The following is a 21,432-nucleotide window of genomic DNA, read 5'->3' on the forward strand; positions in this document are numbered from 1 at the left end:
ATATTAGAAAATTAATTGTTCTATCATTCGAAATTCCATTATCCGAACAGTTCTGTCTCCCTATTAGTTCGGATAGGGGAAGCTCAACCGTAACAATAAGCTTCAATGACATATCTTCGTTAATCGATTTTCATACAATGTCTTGTATTAACTTTAGAGCGAGTTGAAACTTTTCACGCAAGCTGCGAAATATAGAAAATAGGATATAAGTTATGAAAGATCAAGTATAGTCGTGTTTTGAATGTATGGAGCTTGTTATATAACGATATCGTTATATTAAATTTTCATACTAATTATTCTATAATATTTTAATCCGTTGTACAACGGTAATTGCAATAACAAACAAATACGCTATATAAAGGAAGAAACTAAAATATTTGTTTAAAATTCTGCAGGAAGCAACGTGTCTGGGTAGTATGCGAAAGGATGTCTGCGTTGTGTGTGGATTTCCAATTTTCCTAGCGGAAAAACTGGTCCTCGCCCATGTTGCTTATCACCGTACTTGCTTTCGCTGCGCTCGATGTAATAATCAGTTAACTATTGGTAATTATTATGAAACCGAAGAAGGGCAATATTGCTGTGAAACCTGTCCGGATGAAGATATTGCAGTACAAATAACACAAAGTTACGACTATCCTACATATAGCGAAATTGAAAAGAGCGACATTGATTCCGGTTGTCAGCAATTTTTTAGCAATGACGAAAACGTAAATAAAAAACCGTTTAGTCGTAATTCTATCGAGCGGATGGATCACGAATCGATGGATCGCGTTGTTATTCCTGATTTAATAGCGCAAACTTCTCGATTGCGGCTCAATTTCATATCGAATCAACTATTTTCGGAAAATGATGAACAGATGATGAACAGAGACGATAATATGCGTATAAGTGAAAATCGAAGTAGCATCGAGGGAGATGATACAAATTTAAAAACAGAAAGCAGGAATTTAGTACACCCATTTAATACTGAGTACGAAAAACGAAGTAAACTCGAAGAAGAGAATAAACTCAGTTGTATTGCTTGTTTAAAACTAGAACCTGATAACGACGGGCTGTTAAACACAAACGTCCATGATTACGTCCATGAACGATTAAACATTGATAAACACGAACAGGATCAAATAACAATAACTTCTGTTGCTTCGCTTCATAATGTAATTAAGGAAACAAGAGCATCTCATAGCAACGACAAAGAATTATCGGATGAGACTAGTTCTGAGAGCAATTATTCTATAGTTGAAAAAAGACGTAGAATGTTTGAAAAGAAAAAAGATGATATCGAAAGGAATAAGCTTAAAACTCATGATACCGAAGCATTAAAATTCAAGATACAAACTAAAAGGCATAGGACTAAAAGTATAGGGAACAGTGAAAGTCCGATAATAAATCCAGATACGACAATGCAGGAAACAGACATCGGTCAAAATAACTCTCGAAAATATAATGCAGAAAGCTTCGATAAAGACAGTTCGACACAGATTGCTCCTTTCGAGTTATCATCATCGCGTGTATCGAAAGTTAATAAAACTTTATCGATTCCTTTGGATACAGAAAGTATTGAACATCATACATCTACGGTTGCGAACGATATTAATGCAACAAACGTAATATGCTCTAATTTTAGTGAAGATTATCCCGAAGATTTAAATCCCTTTAAAAGTGACGAAGAACAGGAGGAGCTGGAGGAGGCGGAGGAGGCGGCGGAGATGGAAGAAGAAAAAGAAAAAGAGGAAGAAGAAGAAGAGGAAGAAGACGAAGAAGGAATTACCGATAAATCCGTGACAACTATGAACAGTTTAGAACCTACTAGAGATCTAACAAATCCTTTTGAAAATGTAGAAGAAACAGACAAGAAGGAAGTTATTCTACCAATACCAGCTACGAGAAGTAATTTTAAAAGTGGTAAAGCTAACCAACATTTCGTAGAAGGATCAACAAAACGACGTTTAGCCGCACCACAGATTAATCTAAATCCCTTTTGGAGCGACGAAGAAGATCACGATAGCGATTTGGAGTTCAAGGAGAGAACATCTGAGATTATGCCTACTCCTAAACCACGCACAATTAAGTATGTATAAAAATTAAAAATTTGTTAAACTATACTTTTCATTGTTGCAGCGTGCTAACAATGTTTAATTGTAAAAATAATAGACAAATTTCATTAGTTTATCCAGCAGAAATTCGATGTAGGTAAGTACCTTGTTACGACCGTTCGCGGAGAGACGCGGTCGCGAGGAAAACGCGTCAGCGAGGGGCGTAACTTCTCGCTACGATTCGGTGAATCAACGCCGCGAAGTAGTCGCTCCCCTGTTTCGTTTAGGATAACAGAGGTAGTTGATTTGAATATGACACAGTAGTAAGTTATATTTCACCGTTTATTCCACAACTTATAACGAGGATAGTTACACTGGTGCGTATGTACGAGATGAGTGAGTGACTGAGTGATCTGCGGGTGTGTATACCCGCTCGAAGGATGTTGACCGTTCGAAGGATGCAAAAACAGTACTCTTGGAAGACGATGCTGTCTCGGAGGAGAGCTAAGGATGAGTGTGTCTAGCGCACGGGACCATCGGATTCGTTGGTGCCGATGTTATTTTGGAGAGTGAGGGAATAGGCTTCGTTTTTAATTGGTTAAACGAATGGTCTTGACCGCCCTCGAGAGAAAGTGGTTAGTGGGAGGAAAGTTGCAGCGTACGTGACAAAAACTGACTTTCCCTTGTTAAGCCGTGGTAGACAATAGTCTCTAGAAATTCCTCCGGACCAGATGTTTGTTTCGTTTGGAGGACCTTTTCTAGGAAATCTATGTGATTTATGGAAGGTCCTTGAAATCATGGAAGATACGCTGCGAGTATCCGAAGACATCTGGTCGCCATATTGCCCGCGGTGTGTGGCCTCGGCTAGGTAGAATGTTACGCGACGTAACAACCTAGACAGATACATTACGCGTTAATCATTTTGTAATCATAGCAAGACAGAAACGTGTTTCCTCCTAATACAAATCTATATTTTTACAATGAATCATGAAATTATATCGCAATACCGTATATCAAGTATAACGTATGAGAAGCCATATGTTTCCCTTCACTTTTATCATTGTTATAGCATGTAGTATCGTGGACGAAAGGCCTAAGAAATATCGGGCGAACTATGAACAATGTCGCGAGAGCCGAGGCGCCGTCGGGCCCATCAATGTGTCATCGGTCTTTTCAAGTGCATAGTTTCGTGGAAAAGACCTACGTGACCCTGGCCACGAGCGCTTGCAGAACACGTGTGCGGTGGGCCTAGGAAAAAGACAACGGAATGCGGCAACGGCCAGAGCGTTAGTCGAAAAGCAGAGAGTGCGAGTCGAGGAGCCGTGTGCGAGTCGAGCGGAGACAGAGGTTGCGAGTGGCGTTGCCGAGAGAGTGTGGATTGCGCTGTTTTCTGTGCGTTTGGCGTGAATAGTTCAGGTTGAACAACAATCGTCTTTTTCTGTCTGATTAACATCTCTATTGTCCACTCTTTGTAAACACGTTATTTCACGATATTACATATTTTTGGGGGCTCAGCCGGGATTGGACAAGACAGAAAACGAAACGGTTTAACAGAGCTATTCGAGCTAGTTGTGAATTTACCGGTACGCGGTGCGGTAAAAGACGATATCGTTGACTGTTTAAGTTTGTGTAGTGTGAAAAATGGCAAACGTTGGGGACGAACGATTGTCGGGTGAAGAGGGTTCGACGCTGGAGGAGCTGAGGAGTAAGCTCGCGCGAATGAACCTCCCTATATCGGGTGCGAGGTCAGTGCTGATTGCAAGGCTGAATCGGGCGTGTAGGGCTGGACAATCGTATCCTAAGGGATCGACGGGCGGTGAAGAGCTAACCGGTCAACGAGATTTAGGAAACGTACAGAGAGCTGAGCGTGATGGTAACGACATATCGTCGGAAGAAGAAAGCGACGACGAAAGTGAGGATGAAAATGACAAAAAAAACGCAAGAGGATACAAGAGAGGTACGCGAAGGATGTATCAGGACCGTGATGGATATTGTCGAAGGGCATGTGTTGGTTCGACACTGAGTTTGAGAGACGTCGAAGATGCATTAGAGTCGTTTAGTGGCAACAAAGGTGAAAATGTCGAACGATGGTTCGAGTCGTTTAAGGAAGTCGCTGATACGTGCATGTGGTCGGATGGGCAGAAGGCAGTCTACGCGAGGAAGCTGCTGAAGGGATCAGCGAAAATATTTGCGAGCTTCGAGTGTCATGCCAGGACTTGGCATGAGTTGAAGAGGGGGCTAGTGAAAGAATTTTCGAGGAAAGTCAACAGTAGGCAAGTACATCAGAAACTTGAGGAAACAAAAAAGGAGAGTGATGAAGCATGTTTGGCTTACATGTACCGCATGCTCGAAATAGCCAGCCATGTGGACATGGAGGAGGAAGCAAAGGTGGAATACATAGTGGATGGAATAATAGACGACGAGAACAATAAGGCTATATTGTACGGCGCTACGTCAATCAAAGAGTTGAGGAAGAGGTTAGTGATGTACGAAGAGCAGAAGAGTCGCAGAGCAAAGTCGATTGTGAAGCCGGCTAAAACCCAGAAGAACGGGAAGCCCAGTCAATTTGTGGACGCAATGAAGAAAAGAAGATGCTCCATTTGCGGTAGTGAGGATCATCTAAGGGTTAAGTGCCCGGAGAAAGGAAAAGGTATGAAGTGTTTCAAATGCAACGAGTTTGGACATGTGGCGGCGAATTGTACAGCGCGACAAGTAAAGACTTACCTAATCTCAAGACCGGGGAGGAAGAAGTACGTGAAGGACGTGTCGATAGATGGCTGCAGGTTTGTCTCGTTAGTGGATACAGGTAGTGACCTTACGTTCATACGAGCGGATGAGTATGCGAGGTTAGGTTCACCACCTCTGGGAAACTGCAAACTTAGGTTTGATGGTTTTGGTTCCGCTGGCAATAGTACCTGGGGCGAGTTTACCAGGGTAATGACGGTCGACGGGCACGACTTTACCGTCACCCTGCATGTTGTCTCCAATAAGGTAATGACAAGACACAGTCTACTCTTAGGTACCGATTTTTTAGACCAGGTAGAGTTGCGAGTCAAACGGGGCGAGGTGACATTTTTGCGACTCGACGACCAGACCGACGGTCACGAGGACGCGCCGGATGTACTGAGGGTAAACGCGATAGAACAATCCGACGAGATCGACTTGTCGCATGTACGAGAACCTCATTACCGTGAAGCCATTCGGGATATTATTAAAGGGTATAGGCCGGAGAAGAGGAGAGACGTCGGGATAACCGCGAAAATAGTTCTGAAAAGCGACAAACTGGTAGCGCGAAGGCCGCGAAGACTGGCGCCGTCGGAAAGAAAGGAAGTAGATAATCTGATGGAAGCGTGGACAAACGAGGGTGTCATCAAACCGTCGGACTCGGAGTATGCGAGCCCGATAGTGGTAGTCCGAAAGAAAGATGGCTCCATCAGGGTTTGCGTCGATTTTCGTGAGCTTAACGAACTCATTGAGTGTCCACATTTTCCGTTGCCGTTAATTGAAGACGTTTTAGACGCGTTGCAGGGCGCCCAGCTTTTTACAACAATAGATCTAAAAAATGGGTTTTTCCACGTAAGTCTAGATAAGGATAGCCAGAAGTACACCTCTTTTGTTACGCCCACGGGGCAATACGAATTTCTGAAGTTGCCGTTTGGCCTGAAAATTTCCCCTATTGTCTTCCAAAAGTACATATCGAAGATCTACAAAGAACTGGTGGATAAGGGTATTGTCATCGTGTACATGGACGATATCATTATCCTTGCGAAGAATTTAGAGGAGGCATGGGAACGCCTGCAAATGGTCGTAGAATTAACTGGGCAGTATGGGCTAGTCATAAATTGGAAAAAATGTCGTTTTATGCAGAGGGAAATCGAGTATTTGGGACACATGGTCTCGGGAAACACCATAAAGCCGTCCGCTCATAAAACTAAGGCCGTTGCAAACTTTCCCAAGCCAACATCGGTTAGAAAAGTCCAGAGTTTTTTGGGGCTTACAGGATATTTTCGAAAATTCATTAGAGGTTACGCGAAGATTGCCAAACCCTTAACCGACCTGTTGGAAAAGGGGGTAGACTTCAAGTTCGGGGATCGGGAATCGGAAGCTTTCGAAACTTTGAAAGCAGCGCTTACCAGCGGGCCTGTTTTAACACTCTATAGAATAGGCGCAGAGACCGAGTTGCATACTGACGCGTCCGCAGAGTGTTACGGAGCGATATTAATGCAACTGGATCCGAACGACGGTAAATTCCATCCAGTCTACTTTGCCAGCGGAAAAACAACTCCCGCAGAAGCGAAGTACACCAGCTACGAACTAGAGGTGCTAGCAATAGTAAAAGCGTTGAAGAAGTTCAGGGTATATCTGTTAGGTGTGCCGTTTACTATTGTTACTGATTGTCAAGCGTTCGCCATGACGATGAGAAAGAAAGACTTGTGTGTGCGTGTGGCTAGATGGGCCTTGTTGCTAGGCGAGTTTAAGTATCAAGTATGTCATCGGCCGGGAAAAAGTATGCAGCCTGTAGATGCTCTGAGTAGGAACCCCCTGCCGAGCACTATGTATGTAACGGAGAGTGAAGACGGGCTGATTGCACGGTTGAGAAGGGCACAGAACAAGGACATTGAAGTCCGTAGGATTTTGGACGCCGCAACGTGCAGTCAGGCCGATGGGCAGGTAGTAAGAAACAATATTTTGTATAAGGAGTGTAAGGACGATGTGCTAATAGTAGTATCGAAGGTGATGCGGGCTCAAGTAGTCAGGCAAGCGCACGAGCGTGGGCATTTCGAGGTTACCAAAACAGAAGCTATGGGCAAGAAGGACTTCTGGTTCAAGGGGTTACGCGAAAAGGTCGAATACGTGGTATCCAACTGCCTTGACTGTAGCCTAACCGAACGAAACATAGGTAAGCTAGAAGGGAACCTGCGAAATTACAAGAAAAGAAGAAAGCGTGCGAAGCAGTACCGAAGGAAGGACCCGCACACACCTCGATTTTATGAAACCTTGGGTCCTAAACGCCGAAAGTGACGCATCTGATGACAGCGAGATAGAAGGCAACATCTGAGGGCAGATGTTATTGCAGGATGGCCGAGTGTAGTATCGTGGACGAAAGGCCTAAGAAATATCGGGCGAACTATGAACAATGTCGCGAGAGCCGAGGCGCCGTCGGGCCCATCAATGTGTCATCGGTCTTTTCAAGTGCATAGTTTCGTGGAAAAGACCTACGTGACCCTGGCCACGAGCGCTTGCAGAACACGTGTGCGGTGGGCCTAGGAAAAAGACAACGGAATGCGGCAACGGCCAGAGCGTTAGTCGAAAAGCAGAGAGTGCGAGTCGAGGAGCCGTGTGCGAGTCGAGCGGAGACAGAGGTTGCGAGTGGCGTTGCCGAGAGAGTGTGGATTGCGCTGTTTTCTGTGCGTTTGGCGTGAATAGTTCAGGTTGAACAACAATCGTCTTTTTCTGTCTGATTAACATCTCTATTGTCCACTCTTTGTAAACACATTATATCACGATATTACATAGCATATATTAGATAATATTTATTTCTAGTCGCGAAACTTCGTAACACCGAACACAATTTCGTACTCAAGTCAATCCTACTCGTTTTTGCCCCAAAAAATATTACCAAGTCCCCGAAATACAATTCATATATGTCTAAATAAAGAATAAATAAAATATAAATTATTTCATAGTTTTTAGCGCATTTCGAAGTGGGTAATATTTTTTTGGCAAAAAATCTTTTCTGATTTAACTGAAACTCGCGCGATAGTCATTGGCGCGTTATACAAATTTCTACAAAACCGAAACACTTCAAGATGTTGATGTTTTTTAAACTTTGTTTTGTCTCAAAAGGTAATTTATATAGACGATATATATTTTGTTTTGTTGTAGGCACAACGAGCAAAGCCCAAGTAAAAATGGACGAAAATCGAGCGACACTCGTGATTATTTATCCATATCAAGTAATTATTTGAGAAGCCCAGAATCAGGGATACGTACAGGAGGAGCTTATAGGAAAAAGAAACCAGCACCGTTACCACCAAATAAGAAGGAATGTGTTTCCGATCAGCGCACATCTTCAATGTCTAAACTACAATGCAGTTCTGCCGAATATCTCGTAATCTATGACCACGATCTTTTACAATTTACAATACTCGCGTAAAAATTTATTCCATCGTTTATACATCGTTTATATTACGTTCCATGTGAAAAGTACAACGAACGATAGCTAAAAATATCAAATTTTTTGTTATTAGGATTCACCTTCGCATAAAACATTTAAAACACGTAAGCCAAGACCAGCTCCACCACCACCAATTCCAGTGTCAAGTGGTTTTAAAGAGTGTCCTATGAATAAATCACACGATGCCAGTGTAGAATATAACATATGGGAAGATGAAAAGACTAATAAAGATGAAACAAATAGAAACAGACAGAGTTTTCCACACATAACATGCGAGGAAACTTTTCATTGTAGATCATATTTAGACAAAAGTATGGAAGGAAAATGGAAAAGGAAGAAAGGACCTGCTCCACCTTGTCCAATACCACATAGAAGAAAGGTAAGTGGAAACTTATTCATTTATTTTACTGTAAATTGTAACTGTGAATTGCGTCGTAGCTGTAAGTCTAAGCGCGAGTCACGTAATTCCGTAATTCCACGGATTTGAAAATACCAAAGTTCGCCTAACTCTTGCGACAATTCCATTTAGAGAGATTAAGATCCATTTACGTCCTGGCGCAATGTATGCAATTGTACATATATTCGAGGCCACTTTGTTTTCCTTAAAACCGATCGCGCCGTTCCGCGTCTCGACCGTTCTGTACACCGAACATCGTTCTCACACACGCTTCAACACACTTCAAACAACCAAGAAGTGCATATTATATATAGTTGTATAACAGTAGTATAGTTGATAGTTATAAATCTTCGTGTCGCATGTCGCGCATCGTGTCCATCGTATCATAAAGAACCTTGTTAGCTGAACCCACGCCAGTCCTGCCAACATTTCTTTTCTCATCGTTTGAAACAACATCAACATAAACGTTTGAAAACATAAATAAAAATAAGCTTTTTGGCCATTTTAGATAAAAGTAATGTCTCTTAAGGATGTTAAGTTGGAGTTAGATGAAATAGAATTGCAACAACAAGGCTTAGAAAAGCAAGGTGTCCGATTGGAACAATTGATAAGAAGTAAATGTGAATCTGGACCACAGATTAGCGGTAAATATATTTGTTATGCCCAAATCTCCCTATTAAGGAAAGGAAAAATAATTCCGATGAATAATCCAATTTGAATGTCAACATTTCGGAAGCGTATAAGAATCCGGTAAATGAAGAAAAAATGTGCTTTAGAGATTTACACGCATATGCTCTATTTTGAAGGAAATCGCGAAGAAAGAAACAAATAAGTCTTCGCTTCTTCACTTATTTATACTTATTTATACTTCTTCTTTATATTGTTCAAAATGGTATACCCTCTTGCAGCAATACACGCGATACATCTAACATTGACATTTCTAAATCGTAGCTAAACATCGCTTTCTCAGAACAAATAAGCCTAAATAAATAAATAAATAAGTGAAAAAAGCAAAACTTCTTTGTTTCTTTTCTCACTCTCGCGATTTTCTCCAAAATGGAGCATAAACGAGCAGATCTCTAAAGGACGTTTTTTTCTTAGTTTGTCGGTCCCCTGCATGGTATCCTGTAGTTTTGACATTTAGATTGGGGACACCCTCCTAAATATGGACGATTATACTTTGTATAAAATATAACATTTTATATATTTACAATTCTCTTCTATAATAATACATACATAATATTGTAGACACTACAGATATTTCCCTTGGAACAGACGTAGAAGAATTAGTCTTAGAGTTATTTACTTTAGTAAATGAAAAGAATGAGTTATTTAGACGACAAGCCGAATTAATGTTACTCCGAAGACAGCAGAGATTAGAAGAAGAACATGCCGAAGTGGAATACCAAATTCGATGCTTAATGGCACAAAATGAATCAACTAAAACGGATTTTGATAAACAAAGAGAAGAAGCGTTGATACAAAGGTATAAGTTCAGCCTTCTTTCTTTTTTTTAACAGCTATTCGTAAATGATAAAAAAGGTGCAATGAAAGCTTAATATTTTTATCGACAGATTGATAGAAATTGTTGAAAGACGAAATGAAATTGTCGACTGCTTGGAAATGGATCGTCGCAGAGAAATAGAAGAAGATCGGAGTATACATCGTCACATGGACTTATTTGCTGGCAAGTACAAGTATAATGAAATGAAAGTACCTATTACTGATCTATCTTAATAAAGAAAATTACGTTGTTCATTGTTTAATAGCTAAAAATAAAAACGATATATCGTGCAATGATATGGATACGACCGAAAAGAAGAAAAGAAAACAAAACAAATTAAAGGAGAAAATAAAAGAGAAGAGACTGAAAAGAATATTGAAGAAGGATGTTGATAAGGATGTAGATGAAATGGAGTTGACACTAAAACGTCATACTAAGCGAAAATGGTTTTAATTTATTTCGATACTTTACTTTTAATTACTTTAATATTCCAATCGAATACTTTAAGTAAACGTTACTGTGTGTAACTCGCTGGAAAATGCTACCTCGAATTTATGATTCAAAGGTTCTTTAAAATAACGTTCCAAATGAAATTTTGATCTAACAACTTTTTATTTAGATAAGATTGTATATTCTTTATGTATATCATTATGTATACTGTTTGTATAAAATTATCAATCTAAATAAAATTATCAAATAATCTGAAAAATGAAAACATGATCGAATGAAGCAGCAGCTGTTATTATTAAACGACTCGACTTTGGCATCGTTTGGATACAGCCACAATAACGAAGGATTCTTCGCATAAACGTTTACGTACATTTATTGTGCGTTTAGTTTCGAAAAAATGTAATATTACGTTTACTGTTGTAGACGAAAGAATATTATGTCGTTTATATTATGAGTATTATGTAACGTTAGACATTTAGGTTTTAGTAATTGTATTAATGAAAAACTTTATTTCCAAACGTTTTATTACAACAAAAATTAGAAATGTGTATCAACTCGTATGCGCGCGATCAAGAGATATTATGGATTATGCATGCCATTTTGAAAACGTTGAATCGATTGTTTAGAATTAAGCAGAGGTTATATAAAAACACTTGTCTTCTCTCGGGCACTTAATCTTTCGTTTTAGCATTCAAGCAATGCATTTTGATAGTCATAAATGATTTCACGTCACTATATAATATTTTGAAAATGAAGGGATAAGAAATTGATATACTTTTCGAAGTTTGTTCGTTAAAACCTGAAACGATTTTTTAAAATAGAAAGAAATTCTCGTTCTATGTATAGCCACTGTTGGAAATATAGCGATGTCATAAAATTAGTGAAGCAGTAAATGTCATATATTTTGACCGTTCGACGACTTCAAAAATTTTGGGTGAAATAATAGAAGGGCGTTAAAAGTTACTGCTGTAGGTAGGATCAATCAATACCGTCTATGATACTGTAATTTATGACTTCGCTATTTCCTTGTCAATAGAAATACATGGTGAGTCAGTAGAAACTATCATCAGGGATCTATTCACTTTATCAAAAACTGTTTGAAGTGAAATAGATTATTGTATTTAAGGGGTCTGGTCAAACGAATATATTTTGTTTTTATAACTATATTTCCTAAAGTATTAAAGTGACCTTGAGCTTTTTAAATGGTACCGCATATTTTTTACAACATTAATCGATCCAGTTGGATATTCTCTAAAAAAAGATATTAAGCTATTTATACCAAAAAAACCATTTTATAGTTTGGCAAAATTTAGCAGATATTTTAACTTTAATTTCTCAGAATTAGTATATGAAAGATAAGGGAGGACGCGAGGCGGTATTCTTGTGCAATATTTACCTTGTCTTGATCTTTCATACGTTTATTTTGATAGCATCTTGGCAAGGTATAAAAAAAAAGTTCACAAACTTTTAACACTTCTGTATGAAATTCAAGATTATTCGATTTAAAATATTCTACCTATTTGAGAGAGGAAATAAAAATTGTAAAGCTTCCTATATTAAGCTCTTTTTCTAAAAATACCTTTAAATTGTAAAATTGATCAAAATATCTTACATCATCCACAAATACATTTTTAAAAGCAAGAAATGCTAGAATTTTCAATTCCTTCGCAGACCGGGGGCTACATAGCCCCCCCCCCCATACTATTTTAGTATCACATGCGACATTATCGGTTCAGTATAGAATAAGATACGAGCGCTACTTACGAAGGAATGATAGGAATAATAATTAAATCAATGATCGATATACCCATAATCAAGATCGATCTATATTCTATCAGAGAGAAAATGAGGAAATGCTCACATCCGTGGTTCTAGTTCTTTCACAGTACAGGTGCTGCACCATACGGCCAAGTGCTGAGTTTAAGTAAAATTAGCATGTGCAAGAACCTATAAAATTAGGGATTGTATATATGTATACATGAAACTAGAAAAAGTAGATATGAACTTTTCCATAGAACCGTACAATTAAATAGATTCTTGTAGCGTGGAACTCAATAAGTTCGTGTGTATGCTAGTATACAAGCAAACAGGGCAGATCCCTAATGTTATAGGTTCTTGTACATGCTAATGTTAAGTAAACTCAGCATTTGGTCATATGGTGCAACACCTATATTATGATACAACACTAGAAGTACGGGCGTGAGCACTCTCATTTCCTCTGTTACTTTTAATCTCATCGCACGCAATCTGTGCCTTTAGAACGACGATATCTCTAACGATGGACAACCGCCGTCCAATCATTTATGACCTTTATGTCATAGGACCTTTAGGTTCTAGAACATATTAGTTACAAATTTTTATTAAATTGTGTGCGAAAACTTGAATAAGTCATTAAATTAATTTCAAATAATAGAATATCTTTTTTCATTTTCAAAAATGCTTTCATTAAAGAATTGGATATAAAATAAAAATTTATTTGTAATACTTGGATGATATAAATAGCACTTAAAAAATGATTATTTAAAAGTTATTATTTGAACTTAAATTTATAGTTTAAAAATGTTAGGAATCAGGAAATAAAATAAAGAATCAAATTTTATTCCCCACTAATAAATAAGTAGTACGCAATCTGCAATATACTTCGATATTTCCTTTCAATTCTACTATTACTTTGTGTATAATTCAAAGTTTTTTCATTCGTTACGACAATTTGAGATGTTAATGTATATATTTTTTCTTCCGATTCATGTGTTGTTTCTTTATATACATTTTCATTTACCTTTAACGATTTATCTCAAGGCGAAGTTCTTCGCGTTCTTTCGAAATTTTTGCATTACTTATAAATTAGATAATTCATTGTTATTCTCTTATATCAACTCTAACGCAAATCAGAGAACTTACTGTCTCAGGAACAGTGCTGGGACCCGGATAGTAGGATCAAATTCAGATGTACCCTCGTTTGTGGATGTACTTACTTAGTTATCGGCTCCACTAAATATTAAAATTAATACGATAATAATAAAAATATACACGTTTTAAGTTTATCTTATAACTTATAATTTTTACATCTCGTCTGTGCTAACTCTAGTAGTAAACTGCTAATAGATTAAATTTGTTGCCTGTAAAGCATAATTTGTAAAATTATGAAAATAAGAATTAATTATTACAAACTTTTCTGTTGCATATTACATAAATGTATTATTAATATCTTACATCTTATAAACAGATCTTATATTCGCAATTAATTTACAATCTAACCTCTTTCAGAATTTTTATATTTCACAAACATGACATCACTTTTAAAAAGCCTTAATGGATTTCAACTGTTTAGTAGACACTTAAAACAAAGGTATTAAGTTAGAATAATATGTTTATACTTGTAATAACTTACTTGAATGTTTCTGTAAAATAAATTAGTTTTCACTAGTACAATTATTTTAGCCTTAACATAATATCTGTTCCTGCTCGTGGTAAATTACAAAATCCTCCACCAAAGAAACGTCACCCACAGTGGCTACCAAAACCAACACGTATAGTATGTATTTGAAATAGATAAATAACATTTTTATTTTTTACTGTTTCGCAAATAGTCTATATTGTCATTTTTCATATTAGCGTTATAATGAAGAACTTTCTCCAGAAAACAAAGAATTTCTCTCTGAATTTGTATCAGCCAATAATGGTTTGCTCGGTGTACAAAAATCTCCATTAAATACAGAACTTGTTCAGTCCGCAACATGGACTCCAGGCTCTAAACGTACTGGTTTAATTGGGAAAAAGATAGGAGTATATCCAATGTGGTTGAAAAATGGTAAAAAAGTAACGACAACGCTAATACAGGTATTTCCTAATATAGTAAATATACTATAATAATAATTATATGAAATACATTTTGATTTCATATAAACTCATATATCTAATTTCTTAATAGATTGTAGATAATGAAGTTGTAAAATATATGCCACCTGAAGAATTCAATCCAGTTAAGCGCACTAAACATTTACAACCTAAAGTAAAAAATGGTTGCCTCGTATTAGGTGCAGTAAACATTGATCCGCAGCTAGTATGTTATGTTTCCTATATCTCTTAATATTTATCTAAGTTTTTTGAATATAATGTTTGTATTATCAATTTGTATAGCTTACTAAGGAATATTATGGAATATTTAATGCAGCTGGAGTTACACCAAAAAAAACACTAATGAGATTTGTAGTTTCACCAAATGCTGCTCTTCAACCAGGAACTCCTTTGTGTGCAGCTCATTTTAAACCAGGAGAATTTATTGATATTCGAGGAAAAACGTAAATCTTATTTACTAATACTTTCCTTTTTATACATGATGTGTATAATATGTAATCCATTACGTTGTTCTTTAAAAACATAGTATAGATCGTGGTTTTCAAGGTGTCATGAAAAGGTGGGGCTTTAAAGGTATGCCTGCTTCTCATGGTGTAACTAAAACGCATAGAAGACCAGGCAATATAGGCTCAGGAGGAACAAAGGCTAGGGTAATGCCAGGTACTAAAATGCCTGGACATATGGGAAATCGTTGGCGTATTCTCAAAGGTGTAAAGGTAATTCATCATTTTTACTTAGCACACATCTATTACATTTATGATCTATTATTCGTCTTTCTTTTGGTTGCAAATATATTCATTTAAAGACATTTTTTTTTATATATTTATTACTTTTTGTTATCGTGAAATATCATATATGATACAAGTAAAACAACAATTCAAAATACGGTATAATCTTTTTTCTTATTATTTTTTTTTTATGTATCACAATATATTAAACAGTACAATTGAATCTTTATTTTTCCATCAAACCACATAATTTGTTTTGTTTTCAATTGTAGAATTAGAGTGAATGATCAAGATGATCTATCAGTATAATAGCTATATCAAATTATTGTTTATACATATACTTTATATATTTGAACACTATTTGTAAATATTTTTTCCAAGTTTTATACAAAGATAGTGCATATTTATTTCTTTTTTTGTAGTTTTACAAAAAAAATATTCGTGAAGTTGAAAATCTATAACTACAAGAATGTACTCAATTTTTTCATTTATCTTAAATAAAATTAGTTAAAAATTACGCATAACATTTCAGCTCAATCTTTTGTAACTCTCATGTAAGGAATTCAGAATTGCTTTCCATATAAAATGTGTTTAGTATAGAAGTAAGATACACTGAATTCTGAAATGTTTATATGAAATATTTGAGAATGTAGATATTTATGATGAAACATTTGAAGATTATCTCCTTACATCATTCAGTAGTTACAAAACGTTAATTCTTTAAAACTATATTACTTTTGAAAGGAAGATACATTATACAGCAGTGGCACTTTAAAATTATTTTACAACAGCTAGTGAAAAACATATATTCACAATTAGTCAAACTTATATGATTCATTTATTATTTATTTTAAAATTATAGTTTGTAATGTAAATAATATAGAAAATTTGCAAGAATGATAAATTGTGCTAGGAATATACCAACGTCATAACGTTCCACAATGTGTAATAACTTTTTCCTTTAACACTCTGATATTAGAGCGTATGAAAGATATTAGCAAAAAATGAAAGAACTGTTAGTTATTAATAATAGTTATTAATCTAATGGAAACTCTCAAACGTAGAATTAAAAAATTTAATCAATTTCCTTATAGGATTATTTAAAGACATGCCTCAGTTATATGGCTATACACAAAAATTTCACAATTATTTTAGATCAGCAAATGAGAATTATAAATAATAAAATAATATTAATCTGTCACAATTGCAATAGCAATAATTGTAAATAAATTTTTAGAAAGAATCCATCAGAATTAGATTAATAAATAATTACAACGATGTAAATATGTTGAAAGATTATTAACAAATATATGCAATGGTTTCAGATCACTGTTAAACTTTTGTGTGTATGTTGCAGATACTACGAATAAACACTAAATATAATGTAATTTGGGTATTAGGTCATAACGTCCCAGGAGAGGTAAATACCATGTGTTATTTGTATGATACGATTTTACCTACTAAAAAAAGTACGTCACCACATTTTCCTACATATTTACCGAATAATGAAAACACGAATGTACTTCCTGAAGAACTTTATGCGGATGATGTTCACCCATTTAGTGACCCCACTATTGAATATCAACCAAAATCGTAATTGTAATAACGTAGTAAATAAAAAAAGTACTTTATAATAAGAGGACATATTTTATGAAAATATTTAAATCTCTTCAAATTTCTAGATAACCTGCTTATTCACGCAATCGAAAATCTAGGCAAAGATTAGCAATTAACGTCGCCGCGTTTATTAGACAGTTTTATTGTTTATCCTCTTCCCCTTACAGAAATAATTCATAGACGTGAATTAAGCTAATAAAGAGTAGTCAATTGACTTATTTATTTAGTAATCAATATTATTATAAATTTAACATGCCTAAAATATACACGAATTATTTTATAAATGTAACATCACTAACCAAGACTCATCTCAAGTTAGAGTGGAGAGCAGCATGATCAAACAATAAAAAGGACCTTTTCCTCGTTGCTCTTCAATTTAGAGAGCAAGTTAATTAATTTACTAGAATAATTTAGTCAATATGATGCATGTCAATAGCTGCATTCGGTTAAGTACCGCTCCACCAATGATTTTAATATGCGCAATCAGAAAGGGGAAAAAGCTAACATATAGTTTGTTAAAAGAATCAAAAAGAAAAGAATACAGATTCTTATCTCAATAAGAAACTCTTTTGCTCCACGGCTTTATCCTTATTTTGTTCTAATTTCTCTTTTTCGGAGGAGGAAGAGGGCAAAACATTGGCCAGTCATAATTACAGTTTTAAATTTGCAAAACCAAACATGATCCTTGATTTGATAACGGCATATTGAAATTGCCACATAAGAATATAAAAGGGTAAGTAGAATGACTCCATAACAGAGTTTGTCGGGGGACGGCACGATCAGATAAGAAATAATAGAGGCCCTCTCAGAACTTAAAACCTTCATTCGAAATGCTCGTCGTCTGATCGAATTCAAATGCTGATTCCACAACTTGTGGCTCCAGATTCGTATCATTTGTCTAAAAGAATCATAAATTATTTTTTCTGTGTTAAAAACATCACAATAAAATCTAATTATTAATTATGAAAATAGAGTAAGTACATACTTCTTCTGAAAAGTATTGCTCAATAATTTCGTACGCTAATTTATAAATATCTATGTTGTCGTGATTTTGCAATGATTCAATCTTATCCAAACCTACAAAAACACAAATTTCATAATATAAATTAATATACTTTAAAATAATGTTGTACATGGCATTAAATGCTACAAAGGCTAACCTGAACATTCTTCAATCATATTGGCCAACTGTTCAACTTGTGGTCCAGCAAGTTTGAGCATATTGTGTATACCGTCTAAAACAACTTGTACAACTTGAGTATCTTTACAGTCAAGGAGATTACAGAAAGGTGCGATAACGCCTTCTTGTATCATCCGCGCGACCTGTTCTTCATTGCCACTTATTGTTAAATTGCTGATTGCCCACGCTGCTTCCTTTTGTGTTTGGAATTCACCCTGATAAAAAAAGGTAAATATATAATGGTAACATCGATAAAAGTTAAATCGATAAAAATTCGATAATTTTAACAAAAATATCTTCTTACATTCATTAAATTGTGAATAATGAGAGGCAGTAATCCAGCATCTATAACTGCTTGAACCTGAGATTGATTGCCAGCAGTTACATTTGAAAGGAACCAAACTGCTTCTTTACAAATTTTCTCCCTCTGATGAGTTAATAAATTGGGAAAATATGAAAGTGCATCACAATTTAATACAATTTGCGTTTGTTCGTCTGTACCCGTTACAATATTGCCAACTGCTCTCAAAGCAGCTGTTTGCACCTTAACTTCTTTGTGCGAGAGAAGTGGTATAAGACGAGGCACTACACCACTATCTATAACCATTTGAATTTGTTCATTACCACCATCAGTCAAATAGCTCACTGCCCAAATTGTGTCAACAAGAATCTACAATTTATTTTGAATATAATAAATTGTTTATAATAACTACATGTAATTACTAGTGTATTAAATGTCTAACTTACGTTGATATCTGTGTGATGAATAAGTACGTTAAGAGCAGGTAAAATTTCCTCAATAGTTTTAACAGGTGGCGGTGGATCTTTATTCCTACATAAATTTACGATTACCCAAGTTACATTACGTAAAAAAGTAATTGGTATATCTGGCTTAATAAACGTTAACAATGGCTGTACAACACCAAGGTTGATAACATAATCCCTAGATAGAGGACCATCTCCAATAATATTTCCTACAATAAAAAAGATCATCAATACCACATGACAGTATTGTTTACTTTAATTTACCTACCTAAAGCCCATACAGCTTGTTCACAGACATTCTGTTGACTTGACAGTAACAAATGCAAGAAGTGTGGAACTGCACCAGCAGCTACAACTGCTTGCGTTTGAGGTGAAGTTCCACTTGCAATGTTTGTTAAAGCCCATGCTGCTTCAAATTGTAGTGACGGACTGGAAAGAAAATTATATTAATATTTAATAATAATAAAGATGCAAACGATAAAACCAAGCATTTATTGCCATTGAAAATGTAATATTATAAACGAGCCTTTAAGAAAAACTATTATGTACGTATTTCATTCTATTCCTATCTTAAAAGCAAAAGACAAATAATAAAATTTCTAGACCTATAAAATCTTACACAACCAGTAAATATAATTTTACTCTCACAAAAAATAATATACTAAGTAATATTATAAAGTAGGATTATAATCAAGGTCATAATTAACTCTGTATATACACAAAGTCATTCACTATCATACCTATTGTGCTGTTGAAGACATTTAACTAAAATTGGTAAAATGCCACTTTCAATTAATCGATCAATCGGTGGATTACGATCTGATGATAGTAACTTTCTTGCTTGTTGCACAGCTTGTAATTTAACAGCTGGATCTGAATTATCAGCTTTCGACACTAGTTCCTTTAAATCGATTTTTGATAAATCAATGTTATTTTTATCAATATCTTCTTCATCTGGAAAAGGATGTTGTTACATCACCGACACTTAATATTCTTTCTTTTAAAAACTTTACCTATTAAATCTGTAATAGGCACATTTCTTCGTTTTTGTAAAGTCTCATCACGTTTGTTTTTACGTAACTCCACTGTTGCCTCATTTCTTCTTCTTCTCATTTCCTGAAATATATGATACATTGCCATTCAAAAGTTATTAAATCAACTGCAATGTGTCGCATTCCAATACCTTTAAAATACAAATGTACTTTAAAAAGAAGATATAGATTAAGTACATTTTCATTATAGAAAAATAGCATAATTACTGTAATATTGTTTTTATGCTCTAAAAATTAAGAAATATGTATTATGATGATTTTACCAATCTCTATTGAAGTAAAATTGAAATATTAGACAATGAAAATGTTTCTGTTTTGTACAATGTAATAAAACATGTAACAATCATACAATACATAGAAACATTTTGCATTCTTTAATAATAATGCATGAATTTCAGGAAGTGATATTTATTTGACAATTTTTAAAGTTTTAATATATTAATAAATTTAGTATCATAACTGAAAATACTTTAATAATAACTTCAAAATCTTGTATAAAAAAAAATGTACTATAAAGAACAAAGTATATTTATGTTTGTAAATTTTACTTACCTACAAATACAACAATAATAAAAAATGTATCTTTCAATAGAATTTTTTTAAACCAATACAATTTTATTAAAAAATTTTGTGACAAATTTAGTTGAATTTCGAAACATTTTTACTATTTGGAAATGGTCCAATATACCAATTTCTTTCAAGTGAGATAAACTAAAATATCACATACATTCTACAGAATCTCAATATTTCTAATTGCAATGAAAAGATACATAAAAGCATTATTTATCTCAAGGATATAATGAGATTACATAGTAAGTTATTAATAACTTACTCATAAGGATTTAAACAAACAGTCAAAATAAAATAACTCGACTTTATATTTCTCATAATATATTTTTTATAATAATTTGTTCAGGTCTATCTCTGATAGTGCTATATTTGACGTTAATGTAACGATACTGTCTACTTGTTTCGGAATAGTACGATTCTATTCAAAATACGATACTGCGGTATTTGATAAAATTATATTAACAATATTGATGCATCTTATGCTAGCTGAATATACAGATCCATCCATTATATGGGACAACAAAGTATGCAAATACATTGCAGAAATTTGAAAAAAAAACCAGCACCCATAATAATCTTTGATTTATCCGGTCAGTACGACAGCCGAAGTTTCCAGACGCACAACGTAACTGCGCACAATGATGAACACACCGGATACTCACTTCTTGATCTTTGCCTTTGTACTTAAAAACCATCATTCGATTCTTGCTTAGCATTTCCGCCGCCATTTTTTCAATAACTAAATCGTTCGCACTCGCTTATATTGATATGTGCCGGCACCCGGATACCCGTGACCACGGACTACTGCGAAAAATTCTGTATCCGTGTTACTGTGGTCGATTTACTTCGACAGCTGCATACCGTTGCGCGACAGCCTTAATGTACATCAATATGCAATGGAATAATATATAACACTCGTTCTTTCTTGGATCTCGATCGACCATCAAATATTCTTTCTTATCCTTAGTCACGTTTTCTCAGCACAAACGCAACGTTTCTGCCATCTCCGAAAAGAACATCGGAAATGAGCAAGGTGGCGCTTCGGAAGACGCGTGTGTTTTCACCACGGTTTTCACTATATAACCTGCTAGTGATCTATT

At 35.3% G+C, this 21,432-nt stretch overlaps 3 protein-coding genes across 8 annotated transcripts in view; 2 read left to right on the forward strand and 1 right to left on the reverse strand.

Moving 5' to 3' along the window:
• Positions 1-10,841, forward strand: part of LOC117237018 (EH domain-binding protein 1) — a 59,930-nt gene extending 49,089 nt beyond the window's left edge. For 3 of the 4 annotated variants that reach the window (XM_033500572.1, XM_033500571.1, XM_033500574.1), the window contains 7 exons: positions 396-2,068; positions 7,920-8,145; positions 8,285-8,590; positions 9,117-9,252; positions 9,857-10,094; positions 10,183-10,295; positions 10,378-10,841. In XM_033500572.1, the coding sequence (XP_033356463.1) occupies positions 396-2,068; positions 7,920-8,145; positions 8,285-8,590; positions 9,117-9,252; positions 9,857-10,094; positions 10,183-10,295; positions 10,378-10,565 (2,880 nt within the window). In that variant the 3' untranslated portion in view covers positions 10,566-10,841. The remainder of the gene's footprint in view (positions 1-395; positions 2,069-7,919; positions 8,146-8,284; positions 8,591-9,116; positions 9,253-9,856; positions 10,095-10,182; positions 10,296-10,377) is intronic. The other variant, XM_033500573.1, reaches the window with a different exon arrangement.
• Positions 10,842-13,419: 2,578 nt separating this feature from the next.
• LOC117236999 (39S ribosomal protein L3, mitochondrial) lies at positions 13,420-16,807 on the forward strand. Of its 2 annotated transcripts, none has more exons than XM_033500500.1 (8): positions 13,420-13,529; positions 13,830-13,911; positions 14,004-14,097; positions 14,178-14,402; positions 14,494-14,625; positions 14,703-14,863; positions 14,947-15,136; positions 16,506-16,807. In XM_033500500.1, exons 2-8 carry the CDS (start codon positions 13,850-13,852, stop codon positions 16,743-16,745), a joined length of 1,104 nt encoding a protein of 367 aa, XP_033356391.1. In that variant the 5' UTR covers positions 13,420-13,529; positions 13,830-13,849; the 3' UTR covers positions 16,746-16,807. The 2 variants fall into 2 exon arrangements, with proteins under 2 accessions (XP_033356391.1, XP_033356392.1); XM_033500501.1 differs by lacking the exon at positions 13,420-13,529 and adding an exon at positions 13,739-13,757.
• A 145-nt stretch (positions 16,808-16,952) lies between these two features.
• LOC117236998 (importin subunit alpha-3) lies at positions 16,953-21,368 on the reverse strand. Of its 2 annotated transcripts, none has more exons than XM_033500498.1 (9): positions 20,899-21,368; positions 19,724-19,826; positions 19,451-19,664; positions 18,979-19,139; positions 18,693-18,919; positions 18,250-18,615; positions 17,926-18,160; positions 17,751-17,842; positions 16,953-17,663 (listed from the first exon to the last, which is right to left on the reverse strand). In XM_033500498.1, the coding sequence occupies exons 1-9, from the start codon at positions 21,058-21,060 to the stop codon at positions 17,571-17,573; spliced, it is 1,653 nt and encodes a 550-aa protein (XP_033356389.1). In that variant the 5' UTR covers positions 21,061-21,368; the 3' UTR covers positions 16,953-17,570. The 2 variants fall into 2 exon arrangements, with proteins under 2 accessions (XP_033356389.1, XP_033356390.1); XM_033500499.1 differs by having other exon boundaries at positions 20,995-21,346.
• Between the last annotated feature and the right edge of the window lie 64 nt (positions 21,369-21,432).

This window comes from Bombus vosnesenskii, unplaced genomic scaffold, assembly GCF_011952255.1.
Source record: "Bombus vosnesenskii isolate JDL3184/JDL3185 unplaced genomic scaffold, Bvos_JDL3184-5_v1.1 scf7180000013353, whole genome shotgun sequence".
Taxonomy (NCBI): Eukaryota; Metazoa; Arthropoda; class Insecta; order Hymenoptera; family Apidae; genus Bombus; species Bombus vosnesenskii.